Below are 24,978 nucleotides of genomic sequence, written 5' to 3' on the forward strand. Positions count from 1 at the left end.
TTTTCTGGTTTTGTTTCAGATTTTAAATAGCAAGTTATTAAATATAAATATGTGGATTTCATAATCCCACAACAAACTGTTGTACTCGTGAGGCTGAATGAAATATCACAGCAATTGTATGCCACAGTTACAAAATAATAGGAACCCATGTTGCAAGAAATATTCAATCTTTTCTATTTCCCAATCCGTTTGTGTCATTCCTCAGTTAAAGGAGCGATGGTTTGTCCTCAGTCTGAGTCAATACTGATGAGCAATTCTCTGCTTTAAGGTAGGCAGTAGCTTGCTAAAGTCTATCTTTCTCTATTTAGTTCTGCTGGGAAAAGCCTGTTCCTCATACTGAGTATTCCTACCCCTTCTCCTGCCAACAGCTCTGGATAAGATTCGTGATGCTTGAGGTGAACATTACTGTATTTGATTGTAGCACTTTGGTTGTTTTTTAAATAGACTTAAGAATTAGACTAAACAGATTACAGATGTTCTCTTAAGTATAATCAAAAGAATGGAATATATTTTAAAAAGTGGAGGCAAAGGAGAAAATATAGCCTTTTGACAAAATGAACACAGGCGAGAGACACAAGGTGTTATTAATGTGAGTAAAAGAATGGAGTCCATTCCTTTTCCTGTTCCCAAACAACAAAAACTTAATCAATGTCACAGCTTTCCCCTTTTTTTAAGAAAGAAAGGAAACTGAAATTTCTAATGGCAACTTGCAAAGTGCCAATTGTTTTAAACAGGAAAATAAAGTGATTGCAATACACAAGATGCAATCTGTACTAACTGTCAGAGGAAAAAGGAATGCTATGTGTTTGCAGATTTGAAGTTAATATTATCCAAGCTGAAGTAATCATTTGCAGGCAGCATATTAAAATATGTTTGTGAGTTATTTAAATTAGAGAAAGAACTTTACACGCCTCAAGTGTTATGGAACTGCTTTTGTACAATTCACTTCATATGTTGTGGGATGAATGATATTAAGGTGGCAATTCTTCCCTGATGGAAAAGCAGTGTTGTACAGAGAAACCTGCATCAGTTTTGTGTGAAATACGAGCAGTGGAATTCTATCATACAAGGTCCATGGCATTGCGTGCAATTGAATAGTCCTTTTATACCAAACCTGGTACAAAGGTCTCCTTGCAATATTCTGCCATTGCACCATTGGTGGAACTCAAAGTTGCAAAACAACTTTGCACCTGTGATGTCATTGTGGGCCATTTGGCATCACACCACATACCTGCCAATCTTCATTTGTACATGTGTGATTTGCATGGAAAACCCGTAACGAGCTTCTGGAAGTGGACAACACCGGCACAAAGGACTTGATTGAGCTAAGCAATCAAGTTCTAGATAAAAATTCAACTGCATAGCACACAAAAATATTGCTACATGCAAATTCAAGTAAGCCAATAAATCTGAAATTTAAAACTAAAGGGCGCTTAATGGTCAGCGCGGACTCAGAGAGTCAAAGAACCTGTTTCCATGCAGTGTGACTCCATGACTATAAAAACCTAGTGTAATGGTAACCATGAAACTATCAGATTGTCATCAGGTTCACTGATATCCTACGGCAAAGGAAATCTGCCAATTTTCTTTGGTCTGGCTTGTTTATTGCCTTTAGACTCGCCAGTGAGGTTGCCTCTCAACTGTGTCCTCAGTTCATGGGCAATTAGATGATAATTCTGGCTTTGCAAGCAACATCCACATTCCAGGAACAGATAAGTAAAAAAAATAACAAGAGTTATAGCCATTATCTGCAAGTCCTATTTGTCAAAAGTAAATAATGAACAGCAACAAAAGATCGTCACAATTGATTCCAATCTGTTATAAGAACAATAAAAAAAATTCCAAACTATGCTGCATTTTGGAAGAAATCACCTTGAAGCTCTCCATGGGTGTTTCCCCATAGGAGGAATCAAGGTGACTGATAGCCCAAGATTCGGTGGGGAACTAATTTCACAACTTCAGATTTTTGAGCATATTACAAATGGAGTTGCTTGCCTGCTCCATTACAAGTGCTCATCCATCAGCTGTCAGGAGCATCCAAACTGCCCATTGAAGTCTCAGAAATTTGACAAGAATGCTGTATCAGAATGGTCATGTTCACGAGCTCCAAACATCACTTCAAAAGTAATGAAAACATGCAGCTCAATGTATAATACATGGAGCTTGCAAACTTACATGATGTAAGATGGAGCAGTTCATTTAATACTTGATATCAACTCTACCACCATCACCTTGCACCAAATACAATGTTAATTGTTAAACGCTAGAATCTACTTATGAGTCATTAAAGCAAGATGATAAGTAGGGTTCTTATCAATGGCTGTCTAAGGACGATCATCCTGGCTGGCTGGGAAAATAGACCATCAGCAATTTAGCTTCCTGGAATAACCAATTTAAAAAAGCAGAATTGCAAAACACAATTTTGTTTGGGCAAAGTAAATGATGCAAAGTAGCAGACCTTAACAAAATAAAATTGCTTACTTCTCCCAGTATCATTGTGAACAATACAATCAAATAGCTAAGTACTTTCATTTTCACATAATGATTCGCAATAATAAATCTATAACTGATTAAGGTCAGTATCGACCTGTAAGTTTCAACCCATTGTTAATTTATGAGGCACAAGAAATTCTGCAGGTGCTGGAATCTGGAGCAATACACAAAAAATGTTGGAGGAACTCAACAGGTCAGGCAGCATCCATGGAGAGAAATAAACAGTCGATGTTTCGAGCCAAGACTCTTCATCAGGACTGGAAAGGAAGAGGGCAGAAGCCAGAATAAGAAGGTGGGGGGAGGGGGAGGAGCACATGCAGGAAGGTGATGGGTGAGTTCAGGTGATAGGCGAGTCCAGGTGAGGGGGGGGGGTGGGGGAGGGGGAGAAGATGCAATAAACTGAGAGGTGATAGGTAGGGTTGAAGGAGGAGGAATCCAGTAGGAGATGGCATTGAACCATGGAATAAAGAATGGGAGAGGGGAGGAGGGGAGATGGGCAGGTCATCACGTCTGAAGGTTTCAATGCCATAAGTGGAGGAAATTTTTTAAATAAGAAAAATCTTATTCTTTATCAACAATTTCTTAAGCTGTCCCTCAGTATCAAAGATGATTTACTTCCACTCTGGTTTTGTGGATTCTGAGGTGGCTGATGAAGTCAACGTTGCAAATACAGACTCTTCTACACAAACTACAAAACTGGGAAATTAACTTCTTCCTTAAGCCGGAGTGGGTTTTGGGGTTTTTGGGAAGGCAGGGGTTGAATAAGTGATAAGATTCATAAAAAACATAAAGATATCATTATAACACACGTGAATAAGTTTTATTTTATAAAATCATGGTAGAGTTAGTGTTCAAACAATACATTATCCATACAAGATGCTGGTTCGTAACGAAGTAGTAAAATGGAGACACAAGAGACTGCATTGTGTCTCCAATGCTTTGTTTACTTGCCTTTATTTAAATATTCTTACAAAAAATGTTCTGTAACACACTGGGAAACTATGTAAAATGGTGTGATTTCATAAGCATGTATAATTTATCCTATTTCCTTTGGTAAGCCCCTACAACAACAAAAGCTTGTAATTATATCATGCCTTTAAAAGGGCAAAACATTTCAAGAGACTGCAGAATAGTGATTTCAATTTTAAAAAATTCTGAGCAACGCAAATAGATTTTTGAGCAGAAGACTAAAGCTTTAGTAAGCGATACTTTCTTAAAGAACATTTTAAAGGAAGAAAAATAGAGAGATGGAAAGGTTTGGGAAGTAAGCCTCTGGGTATAATGTCTTGGAGGCTGTGAGCGTGGCTGGCAATACACGATAATGAGACCTGAACTGGAGTATTGTAATGCTGGAGAAGGATATATAAAAAAACACGGCAAGTATTGAAGGGATTTAAAGGAAAAGATGAGAATTTTAAAACTGAGATGTCACTTAGTCAATGTAGCATAACAAGCATGTGGGCAATGGGTAAACTGTACTTGCTGTGAATTCTGACATGGTCTGTTGCATTTTGGTTGATGTCAAGTCTCGGGACAGTAGAATGAAGGATGCCACTGGGAAGCCTGGTGCAGAAGTAACACAGGTACTGGTGAGGGTAAAAGCAGTAGATGAGCTGAGGCAGGAACAGAGTCAGATGATGTTACTGAGGTAGAAGTTGATGGTCCTTGTGATGGTACAACCGTGTGTCTGAAATTCATCTCAAGGGAAACTATGGTAGACAACAAAAAATCTGGTTCAACTTGATTACGTTACATTACTCCACTCCTTCACCTCACCTCTTTATACAGGCTATCTCCCCTCTATCTTTCATCCAGGTGATGGGTTTTGGACCGAAACATCAACACTCCATTTCCCCCCACAGATGCTGCCTGATCCACTGAGTTTTTTTCACTCCAGATTCCAGCATCTGCAGTCTCTTTTGTCTCCTGGTTAACTTCAGACTGATGCCAGGAGAAGGGATGGAGACAGTGGCAAGGGAATGAATTTTGTGACAGTAATCAAAGACAATAACTACAATCTTCCCAATATTAGGTAATTTCCCCTCTCTCAGTATTGGATGTCAGAAAAGCAGTTTGAATGTTTAGAGACAATTAAGTGATGAGTTAGAGCTGGGATTTGTCTATCGACATGCAGATCCGATACTACAGTTTGACCTTTGACATTTGAGTTACCTTGGTTCTGGAGTGTAGTCAATGTAAGTGAAACAGACAACAGTTTGCACATGCTCGGAGGCTGAGTTCTAGGGCATTGTTGACACATCCATGTGAGAGGATCTACAAGACCAAGTACCTCAGGCACGGTAGTGTAGTGGTTAGCATAACACTTTACAACGCCAACGACCCGGGTTCAATTCCGGTCACTGTCTGTAAGGAGTTTGTACGTCCTCCCCATGTCTGCGTGGGTTTCCTCTGGGTGCTCCGGTTTCCTCCCACATTCCAAAGATGTACAGGTTGCACCACACTGTCCTCCAACATTGAAGGTTCACAATGGGACTCTGGAAAATGTAGACCACTTCCCATATTTTGGGAGCGACCTCTTAGCAAAGACAAACACTGATTATGAAATTCATCATTTCTTCAAAATACTAGCCCAGCCTTTGGTTGATCGAGGTAAAGGTATTTAAGATCAAGACCTCAGAACAGGCTCAAATCTCATGGTCTACTGAACAGCACTGATTCCCTATCCTCCTATATGCTTCTGAAGCCTGTATCACCTAAAGCAGGCACCTCAGATTAATGGAAAAATATCACCAATACTGTCTCCTCAAAACCCTCCAAATTCACTGGAAGGACAAGTCAACACCAACATCAGATTCATCTCCCAAGACAACGCTGAGACCCTAATTACTCCAAGTTGGCTTCAATGGGCAGACCACATTGCTTACATGCCCAATACTCGACTCTGAAACAGACACTCTATTCCAAGCTCTGTCGTGGGAGCAGATGGACAGACAAAGAGAGCCAAGGATCTGCTCAAAGCCTCTTGGAAGAAGTGCAAAAACCACACCAATTCCTGGGAACCTCTGGACCATAACCACTCAAATTGGAAAAGGAACATTCAGGATGGCATTGAGAACCTTGTGTCTTTGCATTAGGAGCAAACAGAAATCCAGTGTAACCAGCAGAAGTTGCACACTACCTTATAAACTACCCTCCCACCCCACCAGCCACCTCGTGTCCCATCAGTGGAAGAGTCTATGGTTTTCACATTGACTTCGTTAGGCACCTCAGAACTCACAAAACAAGAGTGGAAACAAGTCATCCTCAATGCCAAGGGACTGCGTGAGAAGAAGGACTCTGAAGCTGTATTTACAGATGATTGTTGCTGAGGGGAAGCATGTTGATGAGATGTAGGAGTTGGCCAAGATTAGATCCAGGTGGACATCTGAGGCATTGGTGAGGAGAAGTCATTGCCGGTGATGCTCCAAATAGAACTAAATGACTGGAGTCAACCTGGCAGAATGGTAATGAAGAGGTGTTGGAGGAGAATGGTCTGGTCAACCATCTCAGTAATGAGTGGTGTGGTCAACCTTCTCAGTGATTGCTGAACAATCAAGAATGATAAATAGGCTCAGACTTTTTTTGAAAAACACTAGCAGTTCAACCCCTAACTCTTGATACACGTCTGTGTGTCGTCCACTTGATTAACACCCAATTCAACCACCCTAAGCAAGCATCCGCTCCACTGCTGGCACACAGTGACTGCTGTGTGTACCATGTACAAAATGCTTTGCAGTTATTTGACCAGGCTACTCCAACAACACCTCGAAACCCCAACCTCTGTTACCAAGAAGGACAAGGGCAGCAGACATCCTCCAAGTTACACATGATCCCGACTTAGAAATATTGCCAGCCCTTCATCATCATTGGGTCTTCATCCTGGAATTCTTTGCCCTACAGCACTATGGGAGTACCTTCTACAGATGGCTGCTCACCACCACCTTCTCAAGGGTGATTAAGGATGGGGAATGAATGCTAGTGATCCCAGCAATGCCCAGATTCCAAAAGCAAAGATTAAAAGAAGTGTCAGTAAGTTCAGGATTTCTACAGTTGCATGTGTGAATACAGAAGTCTGTGATTTCCTGACAGTTGCTTGCTGTTGTTTTTCCAACTGCACTTCATTGCTTCATAGATTCTCACAAGGAACCACAAGCTTCCTGCAATTGTTCAGCCCCGATACTGGGGAATCTCCCCGCTGAATATGGATAAGGTTGGTCCTGGCTCGAGACAATGGCTCCATTCATTTTAATGGAGAACTAGTGGCTGTGACGGACCTACAGATTAGGATGAACCTACACATTAGGTTATTTACATCTGTTTTTATTTGATTATTTAACATTTTTAAAGTGTTTTAATTGGTTCCAAGCTTTTTTTAAAATAATTCTTCGGATATTTTAATTGTTTGGTTAATTTCAACAGATCAGGACAGCTTAAGGAAGTGAACATTGAAAACTCCACACAAAGTAACTGGAAGATTTGTCATTAGCTTTGACACAATCACAAAATGTTATTTTTGATCATTGTTGAGAGCTGGTTGTGACTACAGCAGCATGTAAGCTGATCAAATGGATTGAAGCAAGCAATCTTGTGAAAGAGAGGCATAAGCTCTAACGCCACCTTTAAGCACTTTGAAGGAGAGTTTGGAGATCGGATGATGGTTTCTGATAAAGGAGGAATCAAATGATTTTGGAGGAATGGGGTGATATCTAAAGATTTGAGCAAGAGCAGAACAGTACCTAAGGAGAGAAAGCTATCAACAATGTCAGCTAACAGAGGGCAAGTGGAGCTAGCTGGCTGATCGCCAATAAAGTGTGAATAGGACCCAGGAAGCAGGTGATGGAACTTGGGCAGAGCATGAGGTGGGACAAGAGAGAAGCTAGGGAAAGATGTGAGCACAAGGCTAGGTCTGGGAATGGAGACTTGGAACTTTTGCACAGTGAATTAGAGAAAAGTAGAGAAGTGGTAAAGGCAGTGTTCCTCAAAGTGAGAGTAGAAGAGACAGGGAGGTGAATTGTATGAAGGTAGTTTACAATAGCGAGCAGAAGCAAGGGCTTATCATTGTGTTCCAGTTTGTCTTAAATGCTGCCTACCATATGTGTTCAAGTTTGTATCTCTTGGACTGAAGGGAGCAGAGGTGAGGGATACCAATGGAGTGAAGGGGATTAGGCCATCAAAGGTGAGGGCAGGAGGTGGTTAGACAGATTGGTACCTGAGAAATATTGTGACCAAAGGAGAGCAAAGGGTTAAGTATAAGTGTGCCTGTGATTGAAAATGGAGTGGACATTTTTCAGGGGCAGGCACAGAAGGAAGTAGGTTATGGGGGGTGGAGAGAGATAAAAATAAAGTGATCAGAGGAGGCAAAATGTGTGATTGAAATGATTGCTGTGTAGTATTTGTCAAGGAGTTTGATGTTTTGTTTCCTTCTTGGCTGAACTCTCTGATATCCTGAAAATTCTAGACATTTGCAGCAAATTATATCAGTTACAAGTTTGAAAATATATTTTTTCTCATATTTTTACAAAACATATAGCTCACAGAATTAAATGAATGATAATTAAAGTCTTTGAAGCACCGTTTGGTGGTAATTCGGAGCAGACAGTAATCTCAGTTTGTTTCTTTTATTTGGTGATTATTCTTCGTCCATTATTTTGAAAGAGATAAATTATGTCACAAGAGACTGCAGATGCTGGAATCTGGAACAAAAAAAATAAGCTGCTGGAGAAACTCCTTGGGTCAGGCAGCATCAATGGAGGGAAATGAACAGTGAACATTTCGGGTTGAAACTCTTCATCTAGATGTTGGAGTTGGATTATGTGAAGTTGAATTGACTCAGTTATTATCTGAAGTTTGATCTCCAATCACTAACACAAACATTTCTAAATCTACAGGTAAGAGGTAGGCCTTGAAAAATCTGTCTTCGTATATGCTGATTACTATAGTCAAATATTCTTTTAGGATCAAATAATTTGATGAATAAAGTTGAAGATTATATTACATAAAACGTCCATATGCTGAGTGTAATTACATGAGTGCAGATTATGTTGATTGGCTTGTTAAAAATGTGATTCTGTCCCCATACCCTTCCCCCACCTTCTCTGAAGATCCTTATGGTTGTCAGTGCACAATTTAATAGAGTTTCTCCCTTATAGTTCTTCATTCCATGTAAGCCTTTGCAGGGGGTCTCAATAGACTCTAGAAATGCACAACTAAATTTAATCTGGTATTTGGCTCAATTTCCATAGATAAGCACTTTTTAACATAATCCCTGGATACCAAGTAGCAAAGGAAATCCTGCTTGATTTATTTTTCCCTTTCCTCCTCCAAGGCTGTTAAGGACAACTCTATTATCACTACATTGGGAGAAGACATGCATGGAGCATAAACACTGGTATAGGCTGGTTGGTCTGTAGAACTTGTTTCCCTGCTGAACGTATTTCATGTATTTGATGCAACTTGATTTACTCGGACTCATTCCTCAGAAGTTATACTCAACCCAGCCTGAGACATTCCTGGTTAGGAAAGCTCAGATGCAAAATACAACCAGCTGCTTTTATGAATTGTAAAGCCAGTTTAAAATTATGTTTCACAGAAAGATTGAAAGCTCCTGTGCTGCCTTCTGATTTCTAAATTGAAAGCATTATATGTGATTGCTTCCTTCTTGTACAATGTTTTTGTTGTGAAGTTTCCAGCTCCTCCTGTTGGAATGCAGAGTGATGAATAACGTAATAGTTGGAATTACATAGCATTTTTCACAAACTTAACACCTCTCACAGTCAACAAGGTATTTTTGAGGGATATTCACTGCCTTGATGTCAGAACAGAGCTGTTACTTTTTGCAAACAACAATGAGCTAATGACCAGCCAATCTATTTTAGATATGTTGCATGATACGCATTGGGCAGGGTACCCCTGCTCTCCTCCTAACAAGTGTAGTGGAAGTTTGTATGCCCATTTATGAAGGGAAACAGGGTCTTGCTTTAATTTTCTATTGAAAAGACAACCTCTGACAAAGGATTTGACTTTGGTGACATTAGAAATAAAAACAATTGTTGCAAAACAACAAATTTCACGTCATATGCCAGTGATAATAAATCTGATTCTGAAATACTTTCTAGGTTTACACATAACCTCCAATTCAATAGACATTAAGAATCTATCAGAAGCATTGCAGATGTAGAATAACAAGACTGCTTTCAACAGGAAATTCTATCCAATAAACATGGTGCTCTTGAATTTAGACTATGCAGATATGATATACTTCTGTAGAACAATGAGAGGAAGAGGTCTTGGACACCACAGCAACAGTGGCTGTCGGTGATGGATAAAGGATGTGCTTTCATTTCTTTAATCTATTACAACTTCCAGGCTGATTACTTTGCAACTGCTTTTTCACTGAGGAAGTAGAAGCTATCTTGGATGATTATGGAGAAAGCTTTAACTTTCATTTTAATTTTCCTTTTGGGTACTTTCATCGATCAATCATATGTATGTCTTGCACTAGCTTTCCTCAGCTCCTTAGAAGTTTTTTCATATCTGTACCATTGAGCAACTTTGAAGGCCAGTTCCTGCTTAACTTATGTTAATCTTTCTTTTGGTTATGTCATCAAAAAATCTCACCTCCCCCATAGGATATTATGCTAGTTTCTGCAGTAATGTCAACCTCTAATCTGTGCATGAAAGCAACATGCCAATACTTTGCAGCCATGTTCTGATTGTGTTGTTTTATAGATAATGTCTACTGTGGCCTTGAAATTGTATAAGACACAAATGCCAAATTAATGCTATGTGGGAACCCATGCCTGCTTGTCCTACTGCCTTTGGTGCATAGTTTTCAGGCTGCATTTCAGGGGAGATTATCTATGCTTTGAAATCATGTCATGAGTGCACTTTAAATGTGAGTAGTCATGTGAGTAGCTCACACCAGAAATCAACCAATGCCTTCCATCAATCTCTTAAAGGGGAACTGACCACTGAATCCAAGTCATTTTCCCAGCCATTGCTGAGAGAAAAATCTGAGAGTCAGCCAGCAGCACACAGAGGCAAACATAACAGGAGGTGCTGCATGCCTAGAGATGCAGGAAACTCTGCTTCCTCCATTAGCTTGGGCCTGGATGAAGCTGCAGTGGGAGGAAGTAACCTGAGAGGTACACACCAGGAGTGAGGCCCTGCAGATCAGGCCCCAAAACCACTGTGGAAGACCAGAGAGGTATCTTGATTATACCTGTTACTATCTTAAATAGCGCCCTTGTGTATGCATGCAGTCAATGGCAATCAACAGCAATCAACAGCGAGCAGGAACAATGACTGATTTTTTCCCCTACCTATCCCAGAAGTGCCACCAATTGTATTTTCTTTAATGATGGCATCAAATGAAAACCTTAGATTCGGCTGTCTCAAACATGACCATGTTTATGGAGGGAAGGTTGAAAACATGGAACGTCCAGGGGTAGAAGCCAAGGAACAGTCAGATGGGAGGCAATGCAGAGTCCCTGATGATCCTTCTATTTGTTGATGGTTCCTTTGCTGAGATCTTTGCTGTCCATGGGTCTTCTATTTTAATACTCTTGATGAAGCTTTTATAAGAATGGATGAGCATAAGTGAGTTGAAGCAAGACCAGGTCACTCATGCCTATGGCATCATCCAATTTATTCATGGATGATCTGTATCTCAATTCTCATTACCCTCCAAAAGGTAAGAACACACTGCCTACTCTGGGATATATTAAACAGGCCAATACACCCAGATTAAGTCAGAGACCAGAAATACAGCTTTAATCTGCCAAAATCCTAGAAGGGAGACCTGTCTGAAAATGAATATTATGGGAGTATCTCCCAACAAAATGAGGAATGGCCCATGCATTGTGGTGGTGCGACCTACAAATGAGGAGTTAAGAACTCATTTCCATTTGGTGTGAGTAACGATACTCAAGAAGGGATTTCTGTTTATTCATTTGTAGGGTATGGGGATTGCTGACAGGTTCAGTAATTATTGTTCAACCCCTGAGAAGGTGCTGGTGAGTCGCTGCCTTGAAACACTGCAGCCCATATAGTGAGGCTACTCACGCAGTGCTAGTATATCAGGAGTTCCAAGATTTTGACCTGACATCAATGAACAGATCACGATATATTACCATGGCAAGATAGTGTGCAACTTGGAATTTGCACGCATTGCTGTTCCCAAGGCCACTCATTCCCAACGGCATACCATAGTGATAAATTGGTAAATTGGTTTATTATTGTCACGTATACCAAGATACGTGAAAAACCTTAGTTTTACGTGCTATCCAGACAGATCATGCCATACATAAATACACCTGGATTGATAAAAGAAAACAGGATGCAGAATATAGTGTTGCAGTTACAGAGAAAGTGCAGTGCAGGTAGACAAATAAAGTGCAAGGGCCATGACAAGGTAGACTGGGAGATCAAAGGTTCAAGAGTTCATCTTTTAGCATATGAGAGGTCTGTTCAAGAGTCTGATAACAGTGGGATAGAAGCTGTCCTTGAGTCTGGTCTTACGTGCTCTCAAGATTTTGTGTCTTCTGCCCGACGGGAGGGGAGAAGAGAGAATGACCGGGGTGGGAGCAGTCCGTGATTATGTTAGCTGCTTTCCCAAGGCAGCAGGAAGTGTAGACAGAGTCAATAAAGGGAAGGTTGGTTTGCGTGATGGATTGGGCTGCATTCACAACTTCTGCAATTTCTTGCAGTCTTGGGCGGAGCAGTTGCCATTCCAACTAATGATGCATCCAGATAGGTTGCTTTCTGTGGTGCATCTGTAAAAATTGGTAACAGTCATCAGGAACATGCCAAATTTCCTTAGCCTTTTGAAGAAGTAGAGACACTGATGTGCTTTCTTGGCCACAGCATCCACATGGCTGGCCCAGGACAAATTGTTGGTGATTTTTACACCTAGGTACTTGAAGTCCTCAACCATCTCCACCTCAACACCATTGATGCAGTCAAGGATGATGCAGAAATTTGGACTGGCTAAGACGTTGGATTTTGTGAGTATGGTATTCCAGGCTATTGGTTTACATCTGTGAGAAAGCTCCCTTAACAGCATGTTCCCAGATATTGGTGAGGTATACTCTACAGGGCTGACGAAGATGCTTATGCATTTTTCCTATCTAAATGCTTCAGTCGATGTCAGCTGGTTTTCTTTATTAGTTATTGTAGCTACTCAAGTGGCTTGCTCAGCAATTTCAGAGGGCACTTAATTGCAGTGCTGTGGATCTGGAATCACACATAGGCCTGATTGGGAAAGATTTCCAACACTGAAGAACATTTGCGAAGCAGATGAAACTTTGCAGCAATCCAGTGTTTTCTTAATCTCCACTGCTGATTATAAATTGTTATTCCAGATTTATTGAATTAATTTATTTTAATTTTGTCTTGTTGTTTTGGATTCATTGGATGTTAGCCCAACCGATTCTCTAAAGCTGGACTTGTAGATTCAATAGCCATAAGCAATAGATTAAGTAACTGTAGCTCTCAGGAAAGATACCCAATCATTTAAAGTACATTTTTTTAATGAATCTCCACAAATTGTTTGAATCTTTATTCACATCAACTTTGTAAAAAAAAAGAATAGTTGCTGGCTATATTGATAGGCACTTCTGAGTGCATTTGGCTAACTTTCCCCTGTCCACTATCTTAACAGAAGCACTGACATAATTAATACTACCAATGGTAGGCAAAGGAATCTCCCACATTTAGGATTTAGAATCATTCCAGGGCTGGGATTTTGTACTTAGCAGCATGCAATAATAGAATGAGCTGACCATTAACCATAACGTAGTCTCATTAATGATTGCAAAAGGAAAACAAGTAAGAAGCCCCAAACTACCTTTCAATTGTGCTGATGACTTGTGAAGATTTTCTCAGGCTCCATTTCACACATAATAGGAACATGACTACGTTTTTGATGTCAGCAATTCCCTCATGCGCTGACTCACAGCTACAGTACAGATTTAGCCATGATAACAATGTCACCTAAAAACGTTCTTAGGCAATATCTGACGTATCAGTAAAAGCAGCTGTAAATGAAGCCCAAACACTGCCTGGTAAATTAGATGAGATAAGGCGCCACGTTTTTACTTCCTATGGTATTTATTGAATCCATCATCGTTAAACTAAGAAAACAGGAAATAACAACTGAATTATTTTATTAGATAAACTTAAGTAAAATGGAAGTAGTATCATGAGACCATAGGAATTTTGAGTGGGAACAGAGGCATTTTAGCCCATTTTACTCATGATGCAACTTCAAAAGAATTATCTATAAACTTATGGAATAACTGCCTGGAACGCACTGCCAGGGGTGATTGTGGAGGCAAAAATGACAGGGGCATAAGAGGCTTTTAGGCACAAGAATGTTCAGAGAATAGAGGGATATGGACATGGTGTAGGCAGAAGAGATTAGTTTAGTTAGGCATTTAATTACTAGTTTAATTAGTTTGGCGCAACATCATGGGTCAAAGGGCCTGTTCCTGTGCTGTACTGTTCCATGTTTTATGTTCTCTGTTATGCTGCATACCTTCTTTATGTTATTTTTCAAATGTTATTCACTTATTTTCTGGAGTTTACACCTACCACTTGTTCAAGCAGTGTCCATAAAACCTTTTGCAGAAACAATTTCCCCTGATTTTTTCTTAGTAATGACTTTACATTTAGCTTTTCATACTTGAAGTATTCGGAGCATGAGAAGTCATCCCTTTTGCACAGCCATGAAGGACAAGCCCTTCGATACAAAGGCAACTTCAGATCTCACTAGACAGGGAAGGTAGGTTGCAAAAAAGGACTGGATGTATATTTGGCAATTCAGTTAGCAGGGCTCCATTCAAACAGTCGTACATAAGTAAACACTGCTGATCCAGTCAGGCAACACTATTGCTCCCCAGGTCTTCATATCCAGGAAGAACCTATCTAGTCCATGACAATATTGGCACAGTATCAGAGATTTCCTTACTATATTTGTGCGCAGTTGATTAGCTATTGCTGAGAATGATGGAATCATAGAAAATTTACAACATAGAAGGAGATCATTCACATCTATACTGTCACAGCTCTTCAATTACACAATTAAGTGTTCTTTAAATACATTGGGGATTTCTGCTTCTAGCACCCTTCAGGCAGCAAGTGCCAGTCTTCTGTCATTCCTTATCTCCATGCTAATCCCTCTACCAATTACTTTGCATCCATGGCCCCTAATATTTTGACTCATTTGCTATCTAGGCCCTTCATAACTTTATACACCTCATTAAGTCTCTCCAATTGACTACAGCTCCACCTTTAATACTATATTTCCAAGCAAATTCATCACCAGACTCCAAGACCTGGGACTCAACACCTCCCACTGCAACTGGATCCTTGACTTTCTGACCAACAGACCACAGTCAGTGAGGATAGGCAGCAACACCTCCGCCACAATTATTCTCAACACTGGTGCCCCACAAGGCTGCGTCCTGAGCCCCCTACTCTACTCCCTAAATACTCATGACTGCGTGGCCAGATTCTGCTCTAACTCCATCTACAAGTTTGCAGATGATACCAGCGTAGCTCAAATAGTGATGAGTCAGAGTACAGGAAGGAGATAGAGAGCTTAGTGGCATGGTGTCATGACAACAACCATTTCCTCAATGTCAGCAAAACAAAAGATCTGGTTTTTGACTTCAGGAAAGGGGGTGGTGTACATGCACCTGTCTACATCAATGGTGCTGAGGTTGAGAGGGTTGAGAGTTTCAAGTTCCAAGGTGTGAACATCACCAATAGCCTGTTCTGGTCCAACTATGTAGACACCACGACCAAGAAAGCTCACCAGAATCTCTACTGCTTCAGGAGGCTAAAGAAATTTGGCATGTCCCCTTTGACACTCACCAACTTTTATCAGTGCACCATAGAAAGCATCCTATCTGGATGCATCACAGCTTGGTATGGCAACTGCTCTGCCTGTGACTACAAGAAACTGCAGAGAGTTGTGGACACAGCTCAGCACATCACAGAATCTAGCCTTCCCTCCATGGACTCTGTCTATACTTCTAGCTGCCTCTGTTGAAGCAGCCAGAATAATCAAAGACTCCACCCACCCAGGTCATTCTCTCTTCTCTCCTCTCCCATCAGGCAGAAGATACAAGAGCCTGAGGGCACATACCACCAGGCACGACAGCTTCTATCCCACCGTGATAAGACTATTGAACGGTTCCCTTACATGATGAGATGGACTCTTGACCTCACAATCTACCTTGTTATGACCTTGCACCTTACTGTCCACCTGCACTGCACTTCCTCTGTAGCTGTGACACTTTACTCTATTCTTTTATTGTTTTACTCTGTACTACCTCAATGCACTGTGTAATGAATTGATCTGTAAAAACAGTCTACGAGACAAGTTTTTCAATGTACCTTGGTACAAGTGACAATAATAAACCAATAGCAATACCAAGGAAAAAAACTGCAGCCTTATCATTCTTTCCTCTTCGCTAAAACATTCCAGTTCTGGCAACATATTTGTAAATCTATTCAATACGCTCTCCAGTGTAAGCACATTTTCCTGTAATGTGGTGGTCAGAACTGTGCACAGGAATCAACATGTGGTGCAACTAGAATTAGAGCCATGGAATCACAGAGAGATGCAGCACAGAAACAGGCCCTTAAGCCCATTGAGTCCACACCAATCATCAAACTCCCAATTACGCTAATCCTACATTAACCCCATTTTTCTTATTACACCTAGGTCTATATGCCTTCTATGCCTTGGCAACTCAAGTACTTGTTTAGATGCTTCTTAAATGTCATGAGAATATCTGCCTCCACCACCTCTTCAGGCAGCATGTTCCAGACTCCAACCTCTCTCTGTGAAAAATTGCCCTCAGATCTCCACTGAACCACCTACCTCTTACCTTAGAGAAACAAAGGACTGCAGATGCTGGAATATCTAGGTGAAAAACACTATGATGCTGGAGGAACTCAGCAGGCCGGGGAGCATCAGGCAGCATCCTGGCTGGTTTGATAACAATGTCAGGGTTGGTGCAGAGAGAGTGGAGAGCAGAGCATTCAGAAGGGGTGAGGTTGGAGTGGGTAAGGGGAGCAGAACAGTCAAGATGGCTAATATCGTGCCAACAGTTGGTGATGAATAGGTCCAGGGTAACAGGCCTGGTTGGGGAGATCAGATGGAAGAGGGCTGGAGCTGGGAGAACGGGTCATCAGAAACGGGAGAGGATTTCTTACCGAAGAAGAAGGCATGGAGGCGGAGGCAGCGGAAAAAGAGCTCGGATTGTGCCGGGCTTGGAATTCGTTGAGGTGGTGGTGTAGAGGTTCGAAGGTGAGGCCTTTACTGAGAACAAACCGCTCAGCCTCAGAGAGGGGCGGCTGGTTCAATGGCAGTGTCAAGGTTGGTGCGGAGGGAGTGGAGAGCAGAGCGTTCAGAAGAGGTGAGGATGTTGCCTGGCCTGCTGAGTTCCTCCAGCATCATGGAGTCTTTCATTTACCTCTTACCTTAAACCTATACCTTCTGGGCTGAGACACTACACCATAGGAAAAGGATTTTTTTACTATCTAATATCCCCACTAATAATTTTATATACCTCAATCAGGTCACCCCTCAGCCTTCTGTGCTCCAGGGAAAACAAACTCAGCCTATCCAATCTCTCCTTAGAACACAGACTGTGGAACCTAGAACAGTACTGGACAGGAACAGGCCCTTCAGCCCACGATGTCTGTGCTAACCATGACTGCCAATTGAAACTGCACATTCACCTGGACATGGTCTATATTCCTCAATTCCCTGCCTGTTCATGTGTCTACCTAAATGGTCTTAAACATTGCTGTCATACTTGCTTCCACCATTTCCCCTGGCAGGACATTCCAGGCACCTACCACTCTCTGTGTGAAAAAAAACTTGACTCATAAATCTCCTTTAAACCAAACCTCTCTTACCTTAAAGCTATGCCCTCTAGTATTCGACATTTCCACTCTGGAAAAAAGATTCCAACTATCTACCCTGTCTATGCCTTCATAATATTATATACTTCTATCAGGTCGCCCGCCCCCCCCACCCCACCCCACCCCAACCCCACAGCCTTTGACACTCCAATCTAATTTTCTCCAACCTCTCCTTATAGGTAACACTCACTAATCCAGGCAACATCCTGGTGAATTTCCTCCACACCCTCTCGAGCACAATCATATCCTTGAGTGAACTGCTGGAATGAAGTGCTGGGAAGTGGGACAAGGTTGGGTTACTCCTTTTAAGATGATGTGGGCAGAGAATTCCTTCTGTGTCATAAATTTTATAAATTCTATGATTCTAACTATTTTCTCAGGTGGGGGAATCAAGGACTTAGTGACTAATATAAAATCTATGGTTGGGCCTTTAAGGGCCAAAATCGGGAGAACTTTAGTAGGAGTTTGGAACTCTCTCCCTTGGCTGTAAATGCTGATACAACTGGTGCATTCAAGTCAGAGGTGGATAATTTCTTTGTTGTTAGGTTTTGTTGTCCCGCCGCTGTCTGTAAGGAGCTTGTACGTTCTCCCCATGTCTGCGTGGGTTTCCCCCAGGTGCTCCGGTTTCCTCCCACATTCCAAAGACGTACTGGTTAGGAGTTGTGGGCATGCTATGTTGGCGCCGGAAGAGTGGCGACACTTGCAGGCTTCCCCCAGCACATTCTCAGTAACTCAAAAAGACGGATTTCACTGTGCGTTTCAATGTACATGTGACTAATAAATAAACATCTCGTCTTATCAAGGAAAGAGAATGGTGTTGAGATGCAGCTCAGTGATGTAAGTAGATGACAGAGCAGGTCCCAAGAGTTGAATGACCTTCTTCTGCACCCAACGTTACTATATTGCCAAATTATTGTGATAGAAGTTATCCAGGTTGTTGATTACAGCCGCTGGTTGGATTGCTGGACAAAACAGCTATCAACATTTTCTGTAAGATGAGAGGCATTGATTGTGTGGATAGTCAGAGGCTTTTTCCCAGGGCTGAAATGGTGGCCACAAGAGGACACAGGTTTAAGGTGCTGGGGAGTAGATACAGAGGAGATGTCAGGGGCAAGTTTTTTACTCAGAAAGTGGTGAGTGCGTGGAATGGGCTGCTGGCAACGGTGGTGGAGGTAGATACGATAGGGTCTTTTAAGATAGATACATCTTCTTGGATAGGTACATGGAGCTTAGAAAAATAGAGGGCAATGGGTAAGCCCTCTATTTCTAAGGTAGGGACATGTTTGACACAACCTTGTGGGCCAAAGGGCCTGAATTGTGCTGTAGGTTTTCTATGTTTCTATGTATATAACCATACCAGATCAGGGCACAGAGGGTTCCCCGGTATATTTCAGGACAATTCACATTACTAATCCCACAATGACCTTTATTATTTGCCCTTTCCAACCTCAAACTTCATAAAGTACTATTGGTGCCTTTTCCTTCTCAGTCTGTAGCTCGGGATCAAAGATGGCTTTCTTCCAATCTGGTTTTCTGGGTTCTGTGGCACCTAATGAGGCTAATGTGGTAATCACAGACTCTTCCACTGGGGAGGTATCTGAGGCTGTGAAGTGGATAGTTTATGAGGTGGTGCGAGCCTCCCACTGCTTATACCGAACTTCTGTCTGTTCCCAGTGCATAGTCTCTAGGTTTTCAATACCATCCCGAATGCTCCTTCTCTACTTTGAGCAGTTATGGGACAGAGATTCCCAGAAGTCAATGGACACATCCTTGAATCCCTTCCTCCATCCACCTGGGAATATCTTCCCATAACACAGCTTACAACTGAATGCACTTCATGGTATATGACACTATCAAAGGTGTCTTACTTGAATAAGATGTCTAATAAAAGTCCAGCCTCCTCTCACAATGGAAATACAAGATCCCATGGCAGTATTTCAAAGAAGAGCAAAATGTTATGTTGATCTCCAGGCAAACACTCATCCCTCAATTGGCATCATCAAAGCAAATTATCATAAAGTAATGGTGAAGAAACAGGAATAAAGGCAGAGATCAAACTAGGTACTTTAAAAAAACAAAAGTGCATCAGGAAGTATTTACTGTACAAACTTAATCAATGAATGTAACTTCCAGATTCTGCAAGCATTCTTGAACCTCTTTCAGAGAAATCAGAGATGCTCAAAAATGGCAGCTACTATTCTTTGTTATTCAATTTCAACTGCAGCATTTAGACAGGAAAACTGGCATGTATAAATTTAAGTAATTATGGAACAGTGAGTAACATGTTGACATACTTACATTTCATAGGACAAATCCCCCACTTGTGATCTGCATAGTCTGAGGTGGTTGCACACCAATGGAACCCATCAGTTCTGCCATCAGTGGTACACTCTGTATACCACTTCTTTTGATATTTGAAAGGAATAACACAGGGTTGTCCATTTGAATTACCATATAGTGTAAACAAATCTGAAAGGGAAACAAGGTCTGTCAGAACTGATTGAGTTAAATCTTATTGTTAAATCTTATCACACTGGGAATCAAACCCGTGGTCTTTCTATGCCAGGTCCAGATGAGAAGGACCTATCTTGCCAGTCAAAGCATCCTAGAGTAGCAGCCTGGGTAGCAGTGCAGAGGGAAGGTCCCTCCCTCAAAACGTCCCAGTAAGCTTCAACAGCTGACAAGTCCCACCCCAAAACAATTTTAACAAATTTAATCATTCAACAAATTTTCAGTGTCTGTGACATACAGAAATATTCATCTCACCAGAAGATTGGGTAAATAATTTCAAAAATATAAACTTATTGCAATATGACACATTAAATATATAATTATAATTAAAACCATTAAACTGGACTGTAATATTTGTTTTAAAAGGAAACTTCATATCCATAGACCTACAATTCCAATTGGAATCATGGAGTCTCAGGTCAGATTTTATCTGCCACAGGATCTGAAAGGAAATTTCCTGGTGCAAATAAAGATAGGGCTCCATCACTGGACTTCCCCAGTAAATCTGGGACTTCTAAATCTAACAAAATCAATGCTTGGAAGGTATTCCATTGCCAACCACACCTAGCCTAATAAATGCAAAATGTATATAAAAGCTAGGAATATTACCTTAAAGATAATTAGATGTGCCAAATATGATTTGCTTTGGCTGTCCTTCATTAACCCATACTTTGGTCAATGTGATATAAAACAGAAAATGTTAGAAATATTTAGAAGGTCAGGCAGCATCAGCAGAGAGAGAGAAACAGATTAAATATCTCAGGTTGATGAGATTTTGACCCAAAATGTTAACTCTGTCATATCACAGAGTTGTATATGTTTATTATTATATGTGCATATGACAATAAACTTGACTTTAGACATTAGACTGTAGACTTTGTTTCTCTACTTCAGTCCCTGCCTGACCTGGGTATTTCCAGCATCTTGTTTTATTTCAAATTTACAGTATCTGAAGTGTTTTGTTATTGCACATTCCAATGTGCATTAGGTTCATCTGGAATTTTATATTTTAATAGTTTTCTGACAACTAAACATTGATTAACTTGTCTGCAGTTACCTAGTTTATTCTTCTATCCTTCCTGGAACAAGGATATTATATTGTATATTCTCCAGGATCATGAAACAACTTGAAAGTTTGAGGTAGACTAGAAAACTGAAGACAGACTTCGTTTTCTCTTCCTTGACCTTTTTTCAATTGCTTAGGGTATACAGCAATAATGACTTTTTTTTGTTGCTTTATTCTTTGAAAAGCTTTTATTATTTTCTTTTAAGTTATCCACAAGCTATTCTTAGTGTTTCCTTTACTAATGTTAACATTGTGACTAATTTCTTCCTGTATTCAATTTTGTTTTATTCTGTTTATCCACAAAGCTCTATTCTTTGGTGCACTCATGTTAGCTTAACCAGAATCAAGTGGACATGCCTTACCATCTCAAACACTGAAGTCTTTCTACTGAGAATGAGTGTATTAAATCATTAATAATCCTACTGGGGTTTGCCTTTTGCCAGACCAGTGCACCGTTCTCCTCCTCTGCTTTAAGTTGAATCTAACCATGTTGCGATCTTCTAACTGTTGACTTGCCATCACATCAGTTACTTCTCCCTCTTCATTTGCTACAATATTTACTTCTTTGTTTGGCTAAGAACATACCAAACTAGTAAGTAGTCCAAGATATATTTTATAAACTATTTCTCAGTTTGACTACAATACTGCCTATAACAGGATGTTTAAAATCACTCAATATTGAGAACAAGAGACTGTAGATGCTGAAGATCTGGAGCAACACACAAAGGGAGCTGGAGGAACTCAGCAGGTCAGGCAGCATCTATGGAGGGAAATGGACAGTCAATGTTTTGGGTTAGAACCCTTCATCTGGACTGGAAGGAAAGAGGGAAGATAACCAGTACAAAAAGGTGGGCGGAGGGGGAGGGGTGGAGCAAGAGCTGGCAGGTGATAACGTGGATCCAGGTGAGGGGTTGATAGACAGGTGGGGGGGGAAGGGAGAGAGTGGGAACGAAGTGAGAAGTTGACAGGTGGAAGTAACAAAGGGCTTAAGACGACGGAATCTGATAGGAGAGGACAGTTGACCATGGAATAAAGGGAAGTGAAGAGGGGAACCGGTCGGAGGAACATGCAGATAATGGGTAGATCGAAAGAGCTGGGAAGGGGAAAGAGATGGGGGCTAATGGGATAAGGAAGAAAAAAAGGGAGAGAGGGGAGTTGTTACTGGAAAAGTTAGAGAAATCGATGTTCACTGAACGTTTGGGTATTAAGGGAGTCAAAGGATATCAGGTTAGCATAGGAAACAGTGCTGAGGATAAAGATCAGCCATGAATGGCAGCGCAGGTGTGAGGGGCCTGCTTCCACCCTCTATGATGCTCTGAACATTGCTGCATAAACAATAATTTTTCCTTTTCCCTCATCTTCATGGTTTACTAGTATGATGTGCACCTTGATAATGTGCCATCTCCTTTCCAGTTTCTTACCTTTATTGATATGGATATTGGCTTAATGCAACAGCCAAGCTGTCCTTATATGTTAGCACTATGATAGAATCCCCCATTCTCATTAACAATCTCCCTCACCTCTACTGAAAACGTTAGAACCAGCAACATTAAATCCTGATGTTTCCAGTTTAATTAAAATAAATCCAATTAGATTTTCACTTCAAATTCAGCAATTATCAGAAGACAGATGTTCACCTTAGTTTATTTTGAATATAGTTTTAAATGGATTATACAATTGCTGACTTGCACTTTGAATGTTAATTTAGTCAGCTGTAATACTTTGAAACATTTAGTCATTCCTTTCATTACTTAAATGAAAATGGTTCCTATGTGCTGCAAAGCACTGTGGTTTCCAATAATAATTATAGGTATAAAAGACTAAGGTAACATCTTCAAAAAAAATGCTTCCTCACATTAAAACAAAAGCAAAATGACAATATCACTGAACTCATTTAAATACATCATTAATTACAACACCTATTTCATAATTGCTAATTTTAATGTAGCTTTAGAAACAATTGAGTAATAAACTGTGCACCAATTGAGAATAGCTTAAAGTTGACCACAGGACAATCCTGCACTGGTTATTGCGACCAGCTGATGAAGCACTAATTAATGAGAGTGCAGCTGTTAGGAAATAAGATTAATAAACAGAGATAGAGTAGCGCTTTGGGCTAGGAGTTTATGTCAAGCAATTCAGTCAATTTTTAAAATAGCAAAGGAATTTGTAAGTTGAAAACTAAAGAGATTGAACCCTACACATCCTTCAGAAAATATATGTAAAATTGCTCCTGAATTCACCAATCCACAGGTGATGGAGAGGAAGCATCTTCCTTGAAGTCCCTCCAGGGACCCTCCCAAATCTGGGACAAGGATTAAAAGCAAAAAAAAACTGCAGATACTGGAAATTTGAAATACTGACAATAGGTCATTGGCCTGTAATGTTAACTCAGTTTTTTTCTCCATCAACAATGCCTCCTGACCTGATAGACATTTCCAGTAGCTCCAAGAACCAAATCCTTGCAGGAGGATCCAAGGGCCTCTGGGATGGTTTTAAACTAGATGACGAGGGGCATAGAAACCTGAAAGGAGAGTCAGAATAGAAACAAACAAAGCTAGAAGTGGAAGTTAGAAATGCAGCAATCAAAGTTAATAGAGACACAAAAGATTGCAGATGCTGGAACCTAGAGCAACAAATAATCTGCTGAGGAACTCAGCAGGTCAAGCAGCATCTGTAAGAGGAAAGGAATTGTCAATGTTTCGGGTTGAAACCCTCCATTAGGACTGTTAATAACCAGTGGAAGCAAAAGCAAGTAGCAAATAGGATCAGAGAATAGAAAAATGTGGTAAGGCCAAATTTAAAGGGACCCTGTGTAAATGCATGCTGCATCCACAACAAATTTGGAGAAATTAAGGCCATAAGTAGTTGTAACTGGCTGTGATCTAATTGCCAATACATAAACATAATGACCAAAGTGGGAACTAAATAGTCCAGGATATGCAACACTAAGGAAAGAGATACAAAAAGGAAAAGGAGGTGGCATGACATCAGTACAATAGTATAAAGGATCTTATCTCACTAGACGATGTTAAAGAATTAGAATATGTTTGGATGAAACTGAGGAATAGTAGTGGCAGGAAATATTGGTTGGAATTATTTATAGGACTCCAGGTAGTAGTTATGATGTCATGATTGGAGATCCATATTACAGGGACAATAGATTGATCATGAGGGTCTTTAGTCTACATGTGTACTGGGCAACTCAAATCAGTACCAACAACATAGAGCTTGAATTCCTGGAACATTTATGAGATGGATTCTAATACATTGAGGAGTCAACTAGGGAACAAGTCATTTTAAAGTGCACCAAGAAAGAGTCATAGTCATAGGGTTATACAACATGGAAACAGGCCCTTCTGCCCAACTGGTCCATGCCAACCCCATCCAAGCTAGTCTCATTTGTCAGTGTTTGGTTCATAACCTTCAAAACCTTTCCAATCCATGTACCTGTCCAACTGTCTTTTTAAAAGTTGTTATTGCATCTGCCTCAACCACTTCCTCTGGCAGATTATTCCACATACAACCACCCATTGTGTAAAAAAAGTTGCACTTCAACTACCTCTTAAATCTTTCCCCTCTCACCTTAAACCTATGCCCTCTAGTTCTTGATTCCCCAGCTCTGGGAAAAAAGACTGAGTGCATTCACCCTATCTATGCCCCTCATGATTTTATACACCTCCATAAGATCACTTCTCAGTCTCCTACACTCCAAGGAATGAAATCCTAGCCTGTCCAACCTCTACTTATAACTCAGTCCCTCAGGTCCTGGCAGCATCCTTGTAAATCTTTTCTGCACTCTTTTCAGTTTAATAACATCTTTCCTATAGCAGGGCGACCAAAACTGAAAACAATACTCCAAGTGCAGCCTCACCAGTGTCTTGTACAACTGCAACATGACCTCCTAATTTTTATACTCAATGCTCTGACTTATGAAGGCCAGTGTGCCAGAAGCCTTCTTCACCACC

General features: G+C 40.7%; 1 protein-coding gene across 2 annotated transcripts in view; it reads right to left on the minus strand.

Moving 5' to 3' along the window:
* The window catches only part of mrc1a (mannose receptor, C type 1a), a 133,316-nt gene that overhangs the window by 102,628 nt on the left and 5,710 nt on the right, over nt 1-24,978 (minus strand). For both annotated transcript variants that reach the window (XM_052015898.1, XM_052015897.1), the window contains exon 3: nt 19,732-19,902. In XM_052015898.1, coding sequence (XP_051871858.1) covers nt 19,732-19,902 — 171 coding nt within the window. The remainder of the gene's footprint in view (nt 1-19,731; nt 19,903-24,978) is intronic.

The sequence above is a fragment of the Pristis pectinata genome, chromosome 5 (assembly GCF_009764475.1).
Source record: "Pristis pectinata isolate sPriPec2 chromosome 5, sPriPec2.1.pri, whole genome shotgun sequence".
Classification (NCBI taxonomy): Eukaryota; Metazoa; Chordata; class Chondrichthyes; order Rhinopristiformes; family Pristidae; genus Pristis; species Pristis pectinata.